Below are 21,619 nucleotides of genomic sequence, written 5' to 3'. Positions count from 1 at the left end.
ACTATGGCTGCTAGAAGTGTATCCCGAAAGCTAGAATTTGGTGCTATTCAAGGTTAGAATGAATCTTCGCCCACATCGTCATTTAAAAATTCAAATGCGATTGTGTTATCTACACTATTTTACATTAACAAAAGATTACTTAGGAATAACCCGAGACAGCAGGTGTCACAGGCATGTGTCGTTATTGTTATTGGACAAGTGGTGCAATATGTCCACAATCCATGGGGTGGTTTCATCGAAAGGCCCCTAAGCGGAAAGTTTACTCAAAGGGGCACTAGATTATATCGTGTTTGCTTCATTTTGAAAATTGAACACGCTTTGAACACAAGTATGTTGATGACACTATAACCAGCTACGGATTTGTAGTCTTGTCTGCCATAGGCCCCAGGCCATGTAGTCAGTACCAGCCGCCCCTTTTTCAGCATTCATCATATACTAGTAGACTACACAATGAATTTAGTTTATTGCCAACTTTTATCGAAATACTATAATATATATACTATAATTACAGACGCGGTAGTGATAATATGTAGTGATATAGTGATTATACATTATTTTATACATAAAATGTACGAAAGTTATTTAGGAAGATTATTGCCATACGATGCGGTGCGGTGCGGCCCGCCATAATGTACTTGAGCATTTAGAACATACTTTGTGTTATTTTTTGTTATTATCAGTGAATTTTTTGTCACGATTGGCCGCCCTAGGCCCGGGCCTACTGGGCGTTAAGGCAAATCCGCCGCTAACTGTAACTAGAACGCATTTATTAAGGACGCAGTATACTTATGTATGCGTGCTGACAAATGGGACGCGTCAAGCTTGTTACATTAAGCGAGGTACATATTTCAACGCGAGTCTAGATTTTAGGAGGTAAGGTGAAGGGAGTTGCCCCTCGCGTGCCGCAATTCGCGCGCTGCAAATTAATATGAATAAAATAAGAACAGGTGGAGAAAATTAGACACTGATCCGACGTTGACAAGCATCGGATGGCGACTGACGGGACAGCGGACGGCACGGCGTGTCGTTAAACCGCTGGGCAATTTGCAAATTTTGGAATATATCGTCGGGGAGAGTGTAATTACACGTAACTAGCATTTGATTATGAGTCTCCATTTAGGTAATTTAGTCGCCAAATCACATCGCGTATATGTCATGGCAACCAAATCAGCATGATTTACGGGAATCTATTGTTGTCAGTCCGTAATCAACATAAATTAATGCTTACTGTGCAAAAATTAAAGTTGTAACCATTGAAATAGCAAAGTGTTTTCGTTAAATCTCCTGTGAAATTTGATTTGTTGCAGATACGCGCTTTTTACCAATACCTACTACATACATTTGCACTATCCTCGACGATATGAGGATTTAACAACTAAAAGGGCTTCAGTTGCAAACCAAAATTTAGCAGGTTCTTTGTAGGATAAAAATTACGCACAAAGTTAGAAACTTTATTCTTAAATAATTCAGGATTTTATAAGATCGGATCAAGTACATAATATAGTGTAATACATTAGCACATTCTTTGGAGAATATCCTTAGGTGTATCGTATATTTTTTGTAAGATCGTTATTTTAATAGTAAATACCTAAGCCATTTGATCTAGCAAAATACTTTTTCCCGCCATTCCTTCAGAGACTTGTTTCAATCCTTGTTTCTTGTAGCAGCAGTAGAGCTTCTTATGAAAGAGTTCGTCTCAGGGAAGTACTGCCACTTTACCTATTTCAGCCGCCAAGCATTCACATTAGCATTACTGCGTTCCGGTTTGCAAGGATAAGGGTGCTGGTGAAATTACAGATGCTGCGGCAGTGCCCCAAAGATCTTTACGACTACAATTTTGAGTGGCACTTCAATTGTTATGTTGTCGTTTACCATTAGGCGCACGACTTGTTCACCGCGTCACTTGTTAAAATATAATAATTGTAACTTTTTTATAAAAAAATAAACCGCCCTCAAAAGTTTATGGACTTACATGTATTTGCCAAGTTTTATTAAAATCGGTTCTTGTAAAGTGCGCGAAATCGGATTCTTGCCTTAGGTTACCTTAGAGGTGGAATATTGACTTCATATTTAAATGGGACTAATACTGAGATACCCTCTTTCCAACAAAAAAAGAATCATCAAAAAAATACAGTCGAATTGAGAACAAGAAATGAGACGCTATACGTATGTACCAGGCGTCTTCAATAGCAAGAGGTTTCGGGGTTATTGTTCACGCTCGCCTAATGCGTTTTGGGAAGTTTACCTATTTTCATCGAGTTTATTGAACCTTTACGATAGTGTATTCAATCCATCGAGTATATAACCAGAAATGAGACGAAAAGTAATTTCATTTCTTTGAAAACCATCTGCCAAATCATTACGGTGACAACTGCATCAAAACAACGACGGGTGTCGTCAATTGTTTCACAAATCAACCAATTTAACATTTTTAACTTTAGTTTTGCTGTAATGGACGAAAATTGAAAAATTACAAATTGAACATGTAATTGCCGATGAAATGTGATTCCGTTTGTTTTGTAATTAGATGTTTCGCTGTTTTTCCCAAACCACCGAATGTAACAGCCCCGCATTGTTAGAGATATTATCTTTATTACAACAAATACAGAACTATTAGAACTATTTTTAGAATATACGGAGACGTACATACGGTCAGTTGTTGACGCTGTACTGTTTAAGCTTTCTAATTTGTGATTTCAGTGCAAACGAGAGTTGATATTTAACAGTGATATAAGGCCCATTTACCTGACGAGTCGCCAGGGATGGATGGCCCTTATTTCGTCTCTATTTCTGGTTATATACTCGATGATTCAATCCTAAATTACTACCTTTATTGCTTTCGCTTATTGTTAACTAGCGCACTGGTATTTTGGTAAATTTCAAGGTTATTGGCACCAAGAACCATCCAGATTAAACTAGCTTCCAAATAATAAAAACACTTTGACATCAGTTTATCTATTTGGGAGCTACGGCTCCACAGATACAGACAGACACCTCTCACCTCTCTTCGCTATGTTATAGTAAACCAAATGTATTGTTTTCTTTTAACTGTCGACGCAATTATAACTTCCCTTTTTTCTTTGGCGGTTAAAAAGAGCTACCTATTAATTTATTTAATTTTATGATACCAAGTGAATTAATTACAATAACAAATTACCTACCGGTTATACTACTAGGCCTGTCGGTAGTTACATGGGAGATTATTATTGCCCGTGGAACTACCACGCACATAGATAGTGGGAACTACCAGCAGAACTACTAGTAGTTCCACGGGCAATAATAATCTCCTGTGTAACTACTGACAGGTCTAGTAGTATCACGGGAGATTATTATTGCCCGTGGAACTACTAGTAGTTCCGCTGGTAGTTCCAAGGGCAACAAAAGAAAAAAATATTGTTCATTTTGTTTACCACAACATCAAAAGCGTATGAAAAACAACTTGTTGAGTAAGTAAATAAAGTTACGTACGTAACGTAACAAGATAAAAAAAAACATACTACCTACTCTGCCCTCCTTCTTTTAATCGTATTTGCATTTTAGAAGTTTTTTTTTTCATTGAAATCTTTGCCTAACAATAATTAAAACTGGAACTAAAAAAACCGCGAATGGGGTTTAAAAATCTGCTCGCTGATTAAATTTCTTAACTTCGTTTTAAAATGTTGATTAGGTCAGTTATAAGAAAACGTTCCGAACGTTGTATGGTGTTTTTCATAATCAGGAGTAAATTTGAGACTCCCTATTACGCATATCCCGCATTCCTGTTACTAGTTGGAAACTGCAGAGTATGAAGTGAATTAGGGAGCGCTCTTACATTTTCAGTGACTTAATGTACCTACCTATTTAGGCGAACATACTCGTACCTATATAGGTACATATATATCTATGGAAAAGTTCTGAGCTTCTTATTATCTGACTCCAATTTCACAATTAAACGGCAAATATCTATGCCGTGACATACCAGAAAAGATACTCACTACCCCTATGAAACTGCCTCGTTTTTCACCCCTGCGATAAACAAAGAGGGCAGCGAGGCAGAACGGCCAACGTATGCTTTGGGTTTGCACAGGGTGCACTGGTGCCAGTCGCCAACCTCCCGAAGGGAATAAAAGGGATACGTCGATCGCGATGTCTCATTGGCATTTGAAACAAATTCACTGAACGAATAAACAGATGAAGTACCTACGACAAATACTTCTAATGCCATAAGAACAGTTAAGAGAAACAAGATCCGACCCCGGGTTCAGATGCTACAAACCCAAAATATCAAATTTGAAACTTTTAGACGTTCTTATCATAAGCTGCGTATAGTTGAATTTAAATCTTAATTGTCAAGCTTGATGTGCTCTTGGTCCTGTTCCAAATTGTACAACTCTTAAACGTGTACGTAGCTTTGATATACGAAGCCGTCGTTAAATTTGCTGCTCCCGCTGTTGGTCCATATTTTCGTACTTCGTTTGGGCAGGCTTGGTTCGATTGTGTTTTTATGTTCGCCTGCCTTCGTCACTTTTGTGTTATTTAGGTATGGTTTTCTCAAACAGTGGAATTTATTTTCTAATTTTAAGTAAAAAAATAATAATTTTGACTAGTTAGCCGAGCTTTTAGGTGGCATCATTTGTCATATGTTAAGCTACTCCTCATATAATATTCCATCGCCTAAGTATAAACTGCCAAGAATTTCAACGCAACACGGCCTTTCGGCCCAGTTTGATTCCCTAATCTGTATATTATTGACCCTAAGTCAGTTACCTATGCGGGCACGCACCCCGTCGCGAAGTCAACAACCTTTCACCATTAATTTAACTCAACAGGATTTGGCTCCTTTGTTATCAGTGAGGTCAGCTGTGTGGGGTAGATATCATTTGTCTTACCTACTTAAAAGCAGTTAATCTAAACGCACGCAGCCACTTTCAACAAACAAACTAAGTTGAGCTTTAGAGAATATTACTTTAGCAAGTCAAGTTATTTAAAACTTTATTGCATACAAAAAAGTACAAATGGCGAACTTAATGCCATTAGGCATTCTCTACCAGTTAACCAGAGAGCTGAGTACAGAACAATTAACAGGCGTTGCAAAACTTGACAACAAACAAACAAAAACGAAAGAGAAAAAAAAAAGAAAGGAAAAAAAAAAAGATTCTGTGATCGACTTCAGTGAAGTGGCCTGTCGTCTAGACGACAGCTTTTTCCAACGAGCGCCATTGACCTACAGCAAACAGGGGAGTCTATAATAACACTAGTTGGCGGCGGTAAATTCATTGGGCATCATCATAAGGGCTTTTAAAACATAAATGGGAAAAGAAAACAACACTCAAATCAAAACAAACGATTTCAAAAATCGATCAACTAGACTTGTAATAATGAATGTATACACAGTCAATGGTCATCAATTCACCATATTAACTTGAAATTAGTCATGAATTCGTTATTTTAATAATTGAATGGTTCAGGAAAATCCTTACAAGTGTCGTCGCCTTCATTACGCAAATGTGTTTGAGGAAGTACCCGCAGAGTCGCGGCAAAGTCGTCTACCTACTGTAGACATGATGGTATGCAGATAAAGGCGCGAATTTGATAACCGTAGCTAATTGTCCGAAGCTATCGTGAGTTCCATGCGGGCTGCACGCCCCGAGGCTTTCTTGCGGAAAAATATCGATCGGGCGGGGCACACAGGCACACACCTGTTCGGAACAATGGGGTTGGCGCACCTGCCGCGTGCTACCACACAAACGAGCGCGCTGCCGCCACGCGCGCACCTACGCACCACTTGCTGTCCGCCACTACCGCCACCACCACTTCGATCCATGCGGCGCGCGGGGCGGTACTGACCGATCCGACGTCACGCTGGCCTCGCGCCGTCGCCGATCGATCGCCGTCCGGCATCTTGACCACGCTGTTGGACCACATCTTCGCGTCTCTCAGGTAACTATAACAATTTATACTGTTCCACTGCAACCGTATTCGGTTATTTTAGCGACATTTAGAAACATTTATGGTGTAAAATGTGGTGACATTTTAACTGTGGCGAAATGGTAGTTGAATCATCAGATGACTCATCAAGTTCTTTGTCATTATTACAGGCGATGTAGTGGTTCAAGATGCATATAACTTCGGGGCTATCACCGGCGTCCGGCGAAATGCTGGACACCACTATTAATTTCTATGGGGAATCTGAACAGTGTGGTGCGACGTATTTCGCTCTGGACCATGCTGTACCAGAGTCTTCTCATACGGTTGAGATCGAATACGTATACGAGCAACCGGAAAATTACACTCAAGCAGAAGAGTCGAATAGTTCTCAAACAGAGATAAATGCTCTAAATTTTCAAAATGAAGGTGATCCTTCAAGAAGAATACGTGTGAAACATAAGCCCGAGAAAATAAAGATTGAAGAAGACCAAGAAACTGACTTGACAAATTTGACATGGCTGCAAAACATAACGAATATAATGTCGGTGCCGCAGTTTCCGGTGTTGCCGATGTCGCCGAATCCTCCGGCTAAATCACCGCCGGCAAATACGCGACTTCAAAAATTCAATCAAACCATAGCAAAGTGCCAGAAGGATTTTATGGAAAATAAAGAGGAGTACCAGACTAACAGTGAGAAAAAACCCCCATATTCGTACAGTACGTTGATTTGCATGGCGATGAGATACAACAATGACAAAATGACTCTTTCTGCAATTTACTCGTGGATAAGGGACAATTTTAAATATTACAGGAACGTGGATCCCACTTGGCAGGTACGTTATCTTTATTAGCACCCGGTAATAGGGAAATCTGTTTGATTTAATAAACGGAAAATCTGTTTACAATGATAAGATTAGGGACTAATTGAATCGGGTGAGTGGATCGTTGAAGTGCGTAGGGACACTTTATTGCGTATTCGGATTAGAGATCGATAGTCACAGTTGAAAGTTAGTTATTACTTCTTTTACACTATTTAATTACTTTCGATAAAACGAGCAAGTACTTACGCCTTTTTGAAATTAGTGATTTCTGAATGAAATTAATCAATTTTGTTTTTCGTTTCAGAATTCGATACGGCACAATCTATCCCTGAACAAAGTATTTGTGAAAGTGGCCAGGTCAAAAAATGAACCAGGCAAAGGGGGCTTCTGGAAACTGGATCTCGCACACTTGGAAGGTACTAAACGAATTTCAAACCGACCTCACAAAAAGAAGAAGAACAATGAATCTAAAATGGACGCTAAAATGAGTGAAGAAAGAGTTGCCGTGGCAAATATACCGCAGAATGTTGTAGTACAAGAAGTCCCGGCAGATGTTGGTCAAGCAGTAACACTGCATTTACCCGAGTTCAATTTAAACGGAATCGACATGGCTTTGGATACAAACATTGGGGCCAATGTGATTGTGGAACCAGTAGCTCCTCCCTCTTTGATGATCGAAGATGATTTATCTTCCTTGTTGCTGAATCCGACGGATTGGGATGATCTTCAATTGGATATGTTGGACAATTATTTGGATTCCTGTTTCAAGTAAGAATTATTGCATTGTATTATAAACATGTTTCTTTGTTTGTAGGATTTCGGATGTCAATTTTCATGAAAGTCGTGGGGTTTAGCAGGGTTGTAAACAAGAACGGAAAAGGATATTAAACTAGATTGTTTCTTGATAGATTATGTACCTAATGTATTTGTATTACGAGTATGTGTACTGATGGTCTAGTGAAAAGGGCTTATGCGAAAGAATTTTGCATTTTCTACCGCATTAGGTAAACGTTTTAGACAAAATGGTAATAATATTCCTAAGTTTGTAAATGTAGAGGATAATAGATAACCTATGTGCACAATTTACTTTCTTAACAAGAAAACTATGAATTTCAATAAGAAATAATCATAGATGAGTGAAATTCTAAGGATATTGATATATTGGATTATTGGTTGCAAAAAATACATTATTTTGCTCAAAAACGCTCATATTATTTACAAAAATACAAGAAATTATACAGTATTACAAGATTTCTAATTATTCCTTTAGCTTTATCTAGAGCTAGTTATTTATAATGTAGCTATAAGAATGACGGATTTACCGCTCAGTATTATTGATGTACAATATTATAAAAGTTATAAATAATTTACTTAAGCGATGTGTGGCAATACTTTAAGTGGTTCTAAAGCATTATCAGCAATTCCGTCCAGTATTACTGCAGAAACTGCGTGGTAAATAAAATTTTGCTCAGCACAAAATTATTGTATTTACAAAGTGTTTGTCTGTACGTTATAAATGTCTAAATTGTAATGTTGATGTTGAATTTTTTGTGCAATAATGAGTCACTTAACAAAAAAATTAAGAAACTTATACTCTCATCGAAGGACTATACGGTTTAAACGGTATAATAAAGTTGTTAGGGATATAGTAACGAAATTTAACATCAACACCCTTATTTAATATTTTGATACTTGCACAATTTTCGATATAATGTAAGAAATTGGCTTAGTGTTTATAGACAAAAATATGTAGTGAACTCTTCCGTCCATGAGTGTCTTAACATTAAGAGTAGATTCACATAAATTGTAATTTATTGAAAAATCTGACAGGGGCTTTTGATAAAGTTGAGGTGAGAATTTGGAGCACTGTTGAACTATTTTTTGATAAATTTCATATAATTAACTTAGCCAGAATAGCATGCGTATATACCCTGCATGTTTTTACTAAGAATAACAACAATAGCTACTTAAAAGCTATTCAAGCCAATTGTCAATGGGGGAGTTCCTCTGGGATCCCTATTTGGTAATTTCTTTTTGTAGTACACAATTATGCACAGAAGAACATTTCATTTATTGTAGTTAACATGTTACTTGGAGAGACTAGCGAAAGATTGGTTTAATGAGAGCCTTCATAATTATCTTTGTGTGAATCTAGTTTTAAAAAATCTAAAGAACTTATAAAGTCTAGTCATTTCAAAGTTTGTTAGATTAGTATTTAGAAAAGAGTTTGTGAAACAAAAGTAATAAATAGGTAAATATAATTTATTTTGAGCATTTTTCTATACATTTGACTTGTGGTCGACTTATACTAATTTTATATTAATTAAAAAGTAAGACAAAAGAATGTTAGCACAACGTAATTTTATCGTGATTGTATATTTTTAAATTTTATTTTATGCTTTATATTAAAAAATCTAAACTGCTACAGCCATGATTACAATACAATACAATGATTTTATTTAAAATTACATGATATGTGGTTTACACACCACAATTATGTGATTTCTAGTTAATTATGTTTCGCAAATAGTTCCATTTTAGTGATAAATAACGTCAGTATTATTTGTAGCTGTAACGATTTCGATGGTTGTTTGTAAAATGGGGCTCAAATGTCTTATATGTCTAGAAGTGTCCTTAATACTTGCAATAAAGTGTTAGAAATATAATCCGTCTTTTACTAAGTTTCTATTATTTCTTAACAACTAATATCACAATTGTAATTATTACATATATTATTATCAGTAAATAAAGTAATATCTTAAGTCTTATGACCTTCAACAAAACAAACATTAAGCAAATATTCATAAATAAAGTCATTTTTAAAGCAAATTTTATCTTTGTTCGGTCTTGCTTCATTTTTTTCAAAATTAGTATCAAAAAATACGCTGGCCAACATAGCAACAGCTGCATTAATATTTCCACTAGGTAATGTAGGTAGCACTGATGCATCAACTACATATAAATTCTTTGTTCCTAAAACTTTAAATGAAGTATCTACGACAGCGTTTTCAGATTCCGGTAGTCCCATAGAACATGTCCCTACGGGATGATAACTCGTTGAAGCAAAATGTTTTATATAACATCTCCAATAACTATCTGAAAACATAGCGTAATCTTTACAGCTTGGCATTGGTATAGGATTGATGTACCCTTCAATATTTTTCATAGCATTTGTTTCAGTAAATGTTTTTACTAATTTCAGACCATTTATTAGAACTTGTCTATCATCTTCATTCGATAAATATTTAGGATCTATTAGAGGGGGTTCTTTGGCATCTTTGCTTTTTATAAAAACAGTGCCCTTGCTTTTAGGATGTAAAACAATAGGTAGTATAGACGCTGTGTATTTATCAAATGTTTTCGCAAAATATTCCAACCATATATCGTCTTTAATACCTAAACTTTTCCTTAATTTACTTCCCCTGTCAGATGATATACCTACAGGCAAAACCATGAATTGTAAGTCTGGCGTTTGTTCATTCTTTGTCGACACAAAACCAATAACTTCACAACCGGGCGTAGTCAGCGGTCCTTCGCCGTATAAAAAGTAATTATATGAATTTATTGGATTTACTATATCACTTCCATGTAATGCTAGAGATTTGTTAAACATTAACAAATCCAAGCCAGTAGTAACATGATCCTGAAGGTTTTTTCCTACAGGTAGATCTTTAATAACAGGAATGTTTAGAGACTTCAATAATTTCTTTGGACCTATACCAGACAATTGCAAAATTTTAGCAGAGTTGTAAGTTCCTGCTGATAAAATTACACCTTTTCTAGCAAACAATTTTCTTCTTACATTAGATTTAATAAATTCAACACCAATGGCTTTATTCCCTTTCAAAATTAATCGTTCAACTAAAATATTAGTTACAATATCTATTGGTTTTAAATTGTCAGATGTGGACCATCTTTTTCCATTCTTTTGTGACACTTTACTTTTCATGAAACCTAGTTCTGACTCTGTACTTATTTCTTTATATCCTAACTCTTTAGCTGCATTAATAATTGCATTAGATAAATGGCTTTCATACTTTATATTGTCTAAATGTATAATTTGACTTTCAAGGAACTGAAATTGTTGTCTGATATATTCTTCAGTATGCTTTCCATGAAACCAATCAACATAATGCGATAAATTTCCCCTGAAGTAGACCATATTGTTTAATTTTGATGACCCTCCAAGAACCTTTCCTTGTGGCAGTCTGCATTTCTGAAAATAAAATTATATATTGTGCAATTAGGTGGAAATGAAGTTATTGCAAACAAGTTGATGTTTTAAATCCCAATCGTAAGCAAGGGTTCAATTGTAATGAGTTAGAAATTACCTAACAATATACATGCTATTTCAATACAATTGTGAAAGTACAGTATGTTTTTTCTGTATTCTCCACAATATGAAATTTTCATTTAGATATTTTAATTTTTCATTTATTTCTAATATTTATTTATTCAAAAAGTACAATATCGTCGGCTTATTGCAAGAAGTGATTAATTGTCATATAAACTATATTGTGAAATCATGTGAACTATTCATATTGTTCATAATAGGTTAAAAGGCAGAGACAAAAATATACAGTATATTAATGTTCAATTACTTAAAATTTTGATATTATATTTGTAATTAATATATATTGTTTAATATAATAAAAATTTTCCTAATTTATTCAAAATACAAAAAATTTCTTGCTAGTTACTAGTTAATCTATAATAGATTGAATTTGAAGAGATCTAAAGAGATTCACAGGCATTGAATAGCAAACTAATTTTCTGAAAATATTTGTTTTTCTAGTTGTATGGGCTAATGAAAAAATTATCTCACATGATCATGCAAAGCCCAGCAAGCATATTCCTGGGGCACAGTCTCAAATTGCCAATCAAAAAGGGAGCGGTGTATCACCGGTCCGACTATAGGCATGTCCATTAGAGCATTTGGTGTGCACCCTGCCTCCAGCACTATAAAAGTGTGGTTAGTTTCTTTTGCTAGTCTGTGGGCGATTACCGAGCCTGCTGTTCCAGAACCCACTGGGAAAAAGAAATATAACCAGATATTACTAAAAAAAACCCACATTATGTACACTATTCCGCTCTATAAACTCTCAATTTACTGGAAATAGGATTGTGAGTGCTACGTAGATTTTATAAAAAAACAAACATAAACCACTACAAAATATAAAGAGCTATTAACATCATGAAATGATCGATTTTAAGGTTGTTTGGCTTTAAGTATTTTAGACTTGAAAAAGATGGAGTTGAAGCTACTAGTAAGAAAATAGATTATAGCAGTAATTAACTTAAAATTACCGATAATATAGTCGTAATTTTCACGGATTTCAGGACGAAAACTTTGAGAGAGCAAGTCACTGTAGTAAACAACGTATGTATACATCGTAAACAAATGAATACAAATACTGTACAGCAGAAATTGACACCAGTAGAACGGCGACATTTTGTAGCTTTAGGCGATAATTTTATAACGGTTTTTCTAATATTTAGAAGTTAAAAGAAGTAGGCAACAAAGTTTGTTTTAAGGTTATGTTTATCTAACCGAGTTTGACAATTTTGACATTTGATTTATTTTTTTTTTAATTTCTTAGGCTTTGGGAACTCGCACTTGACCTTTTGGAGGGAGAAGTGTCGTTTTTGTTTTGACTTTTAATTATTTTGCGAAATCTAGTTTACAGTGGAACAGGATAGTGCTATTGTGCCTTAATCGAAGATTAAAATGCGAAATTATACGAATCTCGAACTAAAATACCCGTATCGGCCTGTTTTAAGGAATCCCAAGTCAATCCAAACACGCCGCCTCAAATTGCCTATCCTCTTTGTGGCGGCCATATTTACAGAAACATAATTAAACTTCATGTTTAGGCTGATGGCTTTGCCAAAACCTTAATAAATAAAAAATTAAGGCTTAAGCCAACAGCCTTAACATGACATTTGATTTGACTGTCATTCGGTGCTGCCAATTAAAAAAGTCCTCACGTTTCATACCTTTGCTTTCATCATCAATTTATTAGACTGTATTGCGTTGATGATGATAACATTGTATCATGTTGAAGATGATAATCCCCTCTCTGCCGAATATTCACCCAAATCAATGCATACTTGACTGAAACCTGAATGTGATATGCATGAGGACGGATGGTAGGACATTATAGATAATTCCGTTTTGCCAGAGGAAAGAATGCGTCCACCTGTTTAAAATAGTTTTCTTTTATTTTATTTGGGTGTCTTCTATGTAATATTTTCTAATAACTGTAATTGAATAAATATGTCTGTTGTAATTAGAAAAAAAGAACTCAAAATGCTCGAACGCCCGACTTTTTCTGCCTGAAATAGTGTTATTAGGTTCTATGCGAGCCGACGCCTACAAGTAAATAAGGCGGCGTAATAGCGTTGCGCGACTTTGAATGTTACTAATACTAATCATTCGAATGGGCAAATCATTCGCCAAAGTCGAATCCAAGCACAATCATTCGACTCGAGTCGATTGATTCAATACCGAATGCCAATGCCATTCGGTCGGGTGCACGAGTGGAATGATCATTATATCGGAACACCTCATTCATCATATCCATACCAAAATATCCCTGTCCCAGTCATATTTATAGTATTTACCATTATGTCAGAGAGGGCTAGGTGATCACGAGCAGAAATGCTCTATGGAATCTATGGATTAGTACTACCTAATTAGTAACGAATGATCATTCAAATCATTGGAATATGAAAATTAGTAGGTTACTAATTTGACATTCGAATGACAGGAGTAGCGATTACTAACGAGTTGAATAACGAAATCATTCACAATCATAGATAAGAGTATTATTGTTTACAATCGCGCATCGCTACGGCGTAGTAGCGGTGGCACAGAGCCATTACTTAACGGCAAATAGACTCACGGGACTTGTCAACATGGTCTCAGGGTGACGGGTGCAGTAGAGTGGGCACTCCATAAGATCTTTAAGCTCCGAGTGGCACCGCAAGGTTATAAATAGACTTGTCCCATCACTTGATAATAAAAAAAATATGTCATCAAAATAAAGTTCATTAATTTGACCTAACTTGTTCGTACCGTCCTTATAGGATGGAAAAATAGTCTAAGGTCACTTGGATTATTTGGTATTATAAAAAAAACGCTTACATTTAACTTGACACGTCTATATATTTTTAAAAATATTACGTTAGGAGATTTAAATAGAAAGTTATCAATTTGTGAAAACTTATATATTTTATTGTTTCAAGTTAAAAATATCACAAATACTTACAAAAAAAAACTTACATTACAACAATGGAACCTGTAGCTACGCTTAAAATCTAAATGTGTAAAATCTGTGGTTCTAATTTTAGCCTATCTATCGTTTCTTGCGGCATACAGTAAGTTGGGTTCACGGGCTTTACGCTAGTGTTACCAAGTAACGAAAGTCCTGCCAAACCAAATAGTGTGTGAAAGGGGTCTGGGATGTCCCCAGGTCGGTCGCTAAAGCCACCAGTTTCCGCGTCTTGACAAGCTAGGATGAATTGCTCTAGACTCTTCTTGTCGACCCAGTGTATTCTGTTCAGCATCGATAGAGATGCCATTACCCACCTGCATGGAAAACATTATTATTTCTAATATATTCCATTTTGTTCATACAGGGTATAATCGTTAAGTGTGCCTAGGCGATTATTCCGTAAATATAAAAGATATTCAAGAATCTTTAAACTGATATCGAAATTATATTACCTAATGAGTAACGAAAATAATCTTTTAAAAATAAAATTTGAAATATCGTAAATCTTAACGTTAAACGCTAACAATAAGTTATTATTATTAATCTCAATACAGAGTACTAAAAAAACAGACCTCAAAAGTCATTCATCTCCTAGTTTGTCACCCTTAGACGTGGATTATTTTCTTCAAATTTAAATGGGACTACTACTGAGGTACCCAAAGGTTGAGTATCGTGTAACATAAGTATATACAAAAAAAAAAGTACAATAAAATTGAGAACCTTTTCCTTTTTTGTAGTCGGTTAAAAAGATAGTTTTTTACTTTATTTATAGCAGTTTCGTTATCTTAATGTAGGTCAACTAAAGCCTCTCTACGAATGTCATTTTAAATTTATGGTAGAGTTGAATGGTAAATTTTGGATATTTCTAGTTTTACTTTTAAAAAGTTATTGATTTCGTTTTATTAATTTGGTAACGTACTTTCGATATCAGTTTAGACTTTTGATGCCTCTTATATTTAGGGAATAATCGCCTGGGCACAATTAACGATTACACCCAGTATACCTGTATACTAACGAATTAGAATAAAGGAGATAAATTGCTAGATTTGTTTAGATAAGATGGCCTAAACTATTTCCTTTAAATATATTGTAATTTTCGATAGTACCTACTAATACTCACCAAGAATAGCACAAGTCTGGTAGTTTTTCTGGCCTGCCGTTGAGCCCGCCGCTGGGCAACTGCCGTTCGCAGAGCCACCATGCGAGCTGGTCGGCCTCCAGCACGCCGAGGTGTTTCGTTATTGCTAGTGTGCCTACGCAGCAGAAGATTAAACCTGAAAATTGACATTTTTTTTAAACATAATGTTACGATGTTTAAAATTACATTGCATAATAATGACTTTGCGAAATTGAGTTTTTAATATTTTGGCATTTTTTTATAATATCAAGTGCGGGGACGAACAAGTCATGCGCCTGATGCTAAGTTACACGTCTGTCCATAACAGTTCTATTCTATTCTATTTTTAAAAAGAAGGATGACTTCTCTTTTAGAATTTTGCCAATGTCTAGTCAGTCATGGGAGCTACACTTTTATTTATTTTCCAATGTTTAAACATTTAACACTGCTCTTTAGTCTATTCCAATTCTGAAACAATACAACACGACACAATATTCCATAACAGTTGCAGTGTCATACAGAGCTTTAAATCGCAAAGATCTGAAGGGCACTGTCAATGTCCAAATTGACAAGCCCCATGTGTTTGTAATTTCACCAGCTCCCTTAACCTTTAAAACCGGAACGCAGTAATGCTCATATTACTGCTTGGAGGCAGAAATAGGTAAGGTGGTAGTCTGGATGAGCTTTTTCAAAGGCGTACGACTTGTATATCTATACTAAGAAAACGTTCATACTTTAGGTGAATTACATATACACATGTGGCTACATTATATCAGGGATACTTTATGTTTTCAAAGTTCAATACCTGCATGGCTTTCAGAGCCGGGTTTAGATCCAAATCCTCCGTCAAAATTCATACAGCTTTTAACAAAGTTTACTGTGTTCTCAATGTCAATGGCATCCAGTCGATGAAGCAAAGAAAGGCACATCACGGCGCAGAATGAGAACCGAGTGTCCACCTCACCCCACTTGTCACCTGTCAGATAGTGTGGCATTAATAGTGATGAATAAAAAAGTATGTAATATATTTAGGTGATTTTGCCGAACGGTTACCGTGCTCTGGACCCCAATTCAGAACTCTTCGATATTTTAACCGAATCGTTCGATTGGATATTGTTCTCGAATCGAAGGGCGCTTTTCGAGCTATTCAGAACATTCCCGAGTTAAACGCTCGATTCGGATTCGGATACGGGGGGCTACTCTCTAAAATTAAAAGACAAGTATCCAGTATGAAGCTTCATTCGCATCACGCGTCTTTTCATTTGGTCAAGTATTGCTTATTTGGCAGTAATTGTTTCGGACGGATGTCGGACGGAAATCGAGAGTAGACCCCACGATATCGTTATCCAACAGCGTTTACGGAGTCAGTCAGTGAAATAGATTATAAGAAAAGTGATAAATCCTTTTATATACATTTTTAAGACTTTAATGGTCTAAAATATAGGAATGCATTAGTCTTGCATTAAAATAAACTAATAAAGCATTTTCCCACGTCGCCGTCACCGATTTGACCAGCGTCTCAGTCAAATCGACTGGCGACATTTTTTTTATTTTAATGAACTAACTGGGTGACGAAATATCATAGATTTCTCAGATGGCGCTACGGGTAAAAAGTGGTTGAAAAGCCAAACACAAAGATGCTGCCCTCAGAACGAAAAAAGGCACAACTGCTGCAACGAGGGCAGGATACGACGCAAGCACATAGAAAAATTTGTGCGGTCCGCTGGTTCATTCCGTGGTTTAGTTGGTATAGCGTCTGGCACGGTATGCTAGAAGACGTCGGTTTGAATCCGGCCGGATCGAAAGAATTTTTTCTGAGTATTCGATCTTTGTATTAATAATTAGAAGTATCAGAATCTTTTGTGTTTTTTTGGAACATATAAAAATTGCTTCTATTGGTTATTTTCAGAAGTAATAGTAAAAATTTGTTCCTGCTAATGCTAAAGTACAAGTTAAATTGTAAAAAACTTTGAAAGAGAATATAAAACAATGTTTTTTATAATTTATATTCAAATAATTCGGATGTCTAAAGTAGGTCCTCACCAAAGAAGCTGCCATCCTTTTGTTGCAGTGAAGATATAAATCGGACTACCCCATCAACATTGATTGCGTCTAGTTTGTCATACATCGCTAACACCTGTACAAATAAATCAATCGTACTTAAGCACATATTATTACATAAAATAATTATATAAACGAAACGGAATATTTTCCCTTGTTTACCACCAGAGCATTAAATATTGAACATAAGAAGTGTACAATCACAAGCAGTACAATTGACGTTGTTGTGAAAGTTTAAGTTGAAACATAATTAAATGTTAATAAAATGTCTACAATTATTGAGGAAATTACTAGGTTAACTAAGTCCTATAAAGAAAGAATAGCCACTTATACTAACAAACTGGCTACCACGTTGTGTGTACCACCATGGATGGATCATTTGGGATTCAACTAACTGAGCAACCCGTTGTTGGAAGGGTATGTCTGACATCCAAAATATATCAAAAATTAACTGCTTATGGTCTCATATAAGACTGATTGCATGTTGGCAAAAAACAACAAAAAATCTAGCATGCAAAAGAATGTGTGACCCTCCAAAATACTATTGTGTCAAATCAAAGAAGAGAAGGTTCCGGTAGGACTACCAGGTGCCTACCAGTGTCCGTAATGCAAATCATTGGGCCACTGATGCTGTCAACAATGAGAAGGATAGCCTTTAACACACACCTGTACTGCACTCAGTGTATATAGCATGTGCGGATCATGCCCCACGCTAGCCGATATACCTCCACTTTCACTGTCTTGACATGATGTTATGAACTCTATTATTTCTTCTTTGGGCATTCTGTAATTTAAAATCATTTGGATTAATAATGGTCACCAATATTATACAGTTAACGTTAATGTCTAACTATTCCATTAAAAAATGTAATGTATGTATTAATAATAACGCACACACTCAACATAGCCCCGCACTAGGGAAACCCTGTGTCGCAGGTGCCATGCATACACACATAGACAACCACAAATTACACCCAAACTCACGAGAGAAATAAATGTAGGCCATACAAATATTTCTCCCAGCCCGGGAATCGAACCTGGGGCCTCTGCGTGGCAGTCCAGCATGGTAACCGTTCGGCCACGGAGGCAGTTAAACAATGGGCAGTTTATTAATTTTATTGAATACAATTTTTTCTACGATATCAAGTGACAGAGCGAACAAGTTGTGTGAATGATGGTAAACAACATGCCTGTCCATAACAGTTACAGTGCCACCCAGAGCTTTAAAACACAAAGATTTGAGGGTCACTGCCGCTGTGTTCATCATCCTGAGATATAAGTTGATGAAATGAAATGAAAATGGTTTATTTGCAAGCAAACACGGTATTGGTGATGGTAAAAGTGCATAATACGTACAAGCGTGTTGCGCCATTTCTGACATGCAAAATTTTACAATATTATATCATAGCAGTCGTTCTAATAAACACTTACAATATTATTCTATTATCTATCTTTATTTTTTATTAATTATTGTCATTATTTATGCCAATTATGATATAAAGTTTAATTTACAATATTTAATGTATTCTGGTTGTAATAACTTAAATAAATTGATAAATGAGAACTTGAAAACAATTATCTAAGAGTATTTTATATACATAATTTTTAAATTCCCTTTGAGGCGTGTGTTTTACATAGTCAAGTATTAAATTAAATAATTTTATGGACATCTTATGACTAGTTCTCATGAAGCATGTAGTTTTACTAGAAGTGCCAGTTCAGTGATTTGGAAACATGGATAAATATGAGTACTGTTTTTGTTCCAACATTTTTAGATTTCTCTTGACAAACATACAGACCACATAATGTACGTGGAGGGTAGGGAGAGTAGGGTGAGTAACCTGAGCTGCTTGAATAAAGGTCTACATGATTCGAAGGGTCCAACTTAGCAAATGGCTCTCACACATTTCTTCTGTAGTACAAAGGCTTTATCAATGTCAACACAATTCCCCCACAATACAAGCCCATAACGCAAGGCAGAAGACATGTTGCCATGATAAGCCATTAGTGCTGTCTTTTTATCACATTGTTTACTCAAGTTTACCAAAATCTACTGATCTTATTAAAAGTCGCCTCTGTTTGAGGTTTCCATGAAAGATGTGTGTCTACCAATATTCCCAGAAACCTTGATAAGTCTTATGTGCCTGTAATTTCACCAGTACGTTCTGGTGGTTATAGCTTATGTTGTTTGTTTTTTTACATTCATATACCATTGCACCCTATCAAGTCATGAACTATGCGAATGGATAAATTGATTGATTGACCTAAGTTAGTAAATTGAGATTAGATTGCCCAGTAGCTATTGATTTTTATAAAAAACATTGTAAATTATTTACAAGTGAGCTTTCTTTACACGCTTATAAAACAAAAGTAATGATGAAAGTACACATGTATTTTGGCAGAGTTGACTGTTTAATTTTAATAGAATAATATGCATAATACTAACCTCGAGGACTGTCCCATGAGTTCCATAGCTGTTAAACTCCAGTAGATCCCGGACATTCTGAGATATTCCGTCATACAATATTCATAGTCATTCTTGTTCAGCCCATAACTCGCTAAATAGTCGGAGTGTTTCTGCAATAGCAACTTTCTCGGTCTGTCCTCTTTAAGGACCACATCTTTGGTAGTAAACGCCATTATATTATGTCGTATTTGGTTTTATTTTTCTAAAATTATTGGATAAAATTGCAAGTGTATACTTTTGCGTTTTGCGTCTATTTTTAATGTAAATTGGCAAATTAGAAAAATAAGTGAAAAGGAATGATATTTTTGTGTATTTTCTTGCATTTGCTATCTTTGTCTAGCTTGTTGAGTGCTTATGATGATTTTACAATACACTCCAATTTTTGGAATGTCATTTTGTATTTCGGGGTACAAAGCCTGACAAAGGATTATGTTCTGCGTATAACGACACGTGAGTGACATAAAGGCGGGGGCGGGAAAATACGACAAGACAAGACTTTGCTACGACGCACGCCACAAAGGGTTGCGTTAATCCCTAGAATAATTGTTTTCATTGTTCTTCTGTATTGCGTTGTATTTAGATGGTTTCAAACTCAGATTACAAGTTCAAAAGAAAAGCTTATAACAAAACCATCTCACTTCGTTATAATAAATAGAAAGTATGAAAAACAATGTTTGTTGAGGACAGAACCAATTGTCATGCAATAAAAAGGTACTTGACCTTTAACCCTTTGGGTAAATTCAATGTCGCACGTGATCTCCCCATCACTTGTTGATTTTGGACTGTTGAAATAACTTTCCATTACCTATTTATTACTTTGTGGCGTCTCAACAAGCTTTTCAATTTATTTTCTACGCACTACGGGCTTCGTACAAGGTTACGATTTTTATGCGTAGCTACTCAAGTGTTAAAGATTAGGACTATAAATACTAAGTCGTAATCAACTTCACGCATTAACTGCAGCCGAGATTGACTTCAAGCAGTTAATGCGACAAGTCGTTATCAACTTCATGCAGGCGTGGCCTCGGCTGCATGAAGTTGATTACGACTTCACTCATTGACTGCAAATATAAGTCAATCTGTTAGTAGTCTTAGATTGGCTAAAATTGTAATAAGCATTTGGGGGTCTGGGCATTTTGGAGGGAAAAGTGTCGTTTTTATTTTGACTTTCAATTATTTTGTGTAAATCTAGTTTCAAGTGGAATAGGATAGTGCTATTGTGCCTTAATCGAACATTAAAATGCGAAATTATACGAATCTCGAACTAAAATTCCCGTATCGGCCCATTCTAAGGAATCCCGAGTCAATCCAAGCACGCCGCCTCAAATTGCTTATCCTCTTTGTGGCGGCCATATTTACAGAAACATAATTAAACGAAGACATGGCTCAAAGGACTTTTCCACAACAACAACTGCTACGACATTAATAATTATCCTGAAATCTCAAGAAGCAAGAAAATATTTATTTGGAAGAATTATCAAAAATTTGCAACTCAGTGGAAATTGCATATGGCCAAAGGCTGGACGCCATAGTGCCAAACTATAAGAAAAAAAATAAGCATTTGTTGGGAGGAATGTCAATGTTGACTGCCCAATTTTCCGGCTGACTTATTACATCCTTTAATACGTCATATTTACTTTCTGGAACTCCTATTATGAAAGACGCATAATCTCTTTCGGTCTTACGCTTTATTTTTTCGACCTTTATATCCGACTGCTATATCCTGTCCATATATGTTCTTTACATGTTCTTCCAAACTTTCTGTTGTACTTCCTTTCTTAAGTCTCCTGGGGGCCAATCGCGCTATTTTCGCAAGGTTTAACCTTACAACATTTGAGGTTATGGTTTTGGTTAATTAATGGTTCTACCGACGCACAAAATGCAATCGCGCTATCAGTTTTAATGAACCTAAACCTCAAATTAACCTCAAACTATAACCTCGTATTAAATTTTAAGAGACGTGCCTTGA

The 21,619-nt window shown here is 35.8% G+C and overlaps 4 protein-coding genes across 4 annotated transcripts in view; 2 read left to right on the top strand and 2 right to left on the bottom strand.

Annotated features, from left to right (window-relative positions):
• Positions 1-6,086, top strand: part of LOC113239991 (acylamino-acid-releasing enzyme-like) — a 52,291-nt gene extending 46,205 nt beyond the window's left edge. Inside the window, exons 11-12 of the mRNA XM_026477182.1 lie at positions 5,671-5,919; positions 6,078-6,086. Of these exons, the coding sequence (XP_026332967.1) occupies positions 5,671-5,919; positions 6,078-6,086 (258 nt within the window). The remainder of the gene's footprint in view (positions 1-5,670; positions 5,920-6,077) is intronic.
• Positions 5,643-7,931, top strand: LOC113240047 (forkhead box protein J1.2-like). Its single transcript, XM_026477254.1, has 3 exons — positions 5,643-5,919; positions 6,078-6,740; positions 7,033-7,931. Exons 2-3 carry the CDS (start codon positions 6,096-6,098, stop codon positions 7,498-7,500), a joined length of 1,113 nt encoding a protein of 370 aa, XP_026333039.1. The 5' UTR covers positions 5,643-5,919; positions 6,078-6,095; the 3' UTR covers positions 7,501-7,931.
• A 1,555-nt stretch (positions 7,932-9,486) lies between these two features.
• LOC113239990 (alcohol dehydrogenase [acceptor]-like) lies at positions 9,487-12,180 on the bottom strand. Its single transcript, XM_026477181.1, has 3 exons — positions 12,036-12,180; positions 11,554-11,756; positions 9,487-10,944 (listed from the first exon to the last, which is right to left on the bottom strand). Exons 1-3 carry the CDS (start codon positions 12,178-12,180, stop codon positions 9,487-9,489), a joined length of 1,806 nt encoding a protein of 601 aa, XP_026332966.1.
• Positions 12,181-13,935: 1,755 nt separating this feature from the next.
• Positions 13,936-19,855, bottom strand: LOC113240053 (geranylgeranyl transferase type-2 subunit beta). The gene is made up of 6 exons (XM_026477260.1): positions 19,630-19,855; positions 17,850-17,967; positions 17,166-17,259; positions 15,928-16,098; positions 15,126-15,279; positions 13,936-14,319 (listed from the first exon to the last, which is right to left on the bottom strand). The coding sequence occupies exons 1-6, from the start codon at positions 19,821-19,823 to the stop codon at positions 14,049-14,051; spliced, it is 1,002 nt and encodes a 333-aa protein (XP_026333045.1). The 5' UTR covers positions 19,824-19,855; the 3' UTR covers positions 13,936-14,048.
• Between the last annotated feature and the right edge of the window lie 1,764 nt (positions 19,856-21,619).

This window comes from Hyposmocoma kahamanoa, unplaced genomic scaffold (genome assembly GCF_003589595.1).
Source record: "Hyposmocoma kahamanoa isolate Upper Pololo Valley unplaced genomic scaffold, ASM358959v1 119, whole genome shotgun sequence".
NCBI classification, from domain to species: Eukaryota; Metazoa; Arthropoda; class Insecta; order Lepidoptera; family Cosmopterigidae; genus Hyposmocoma; species Hyposmocoma kahamanoa.
The sequence above is the reverse complement of the archived record's forward strand: the minus strand, read 5'-3'. Positions and strand labels throughout refer to the sequence as shown.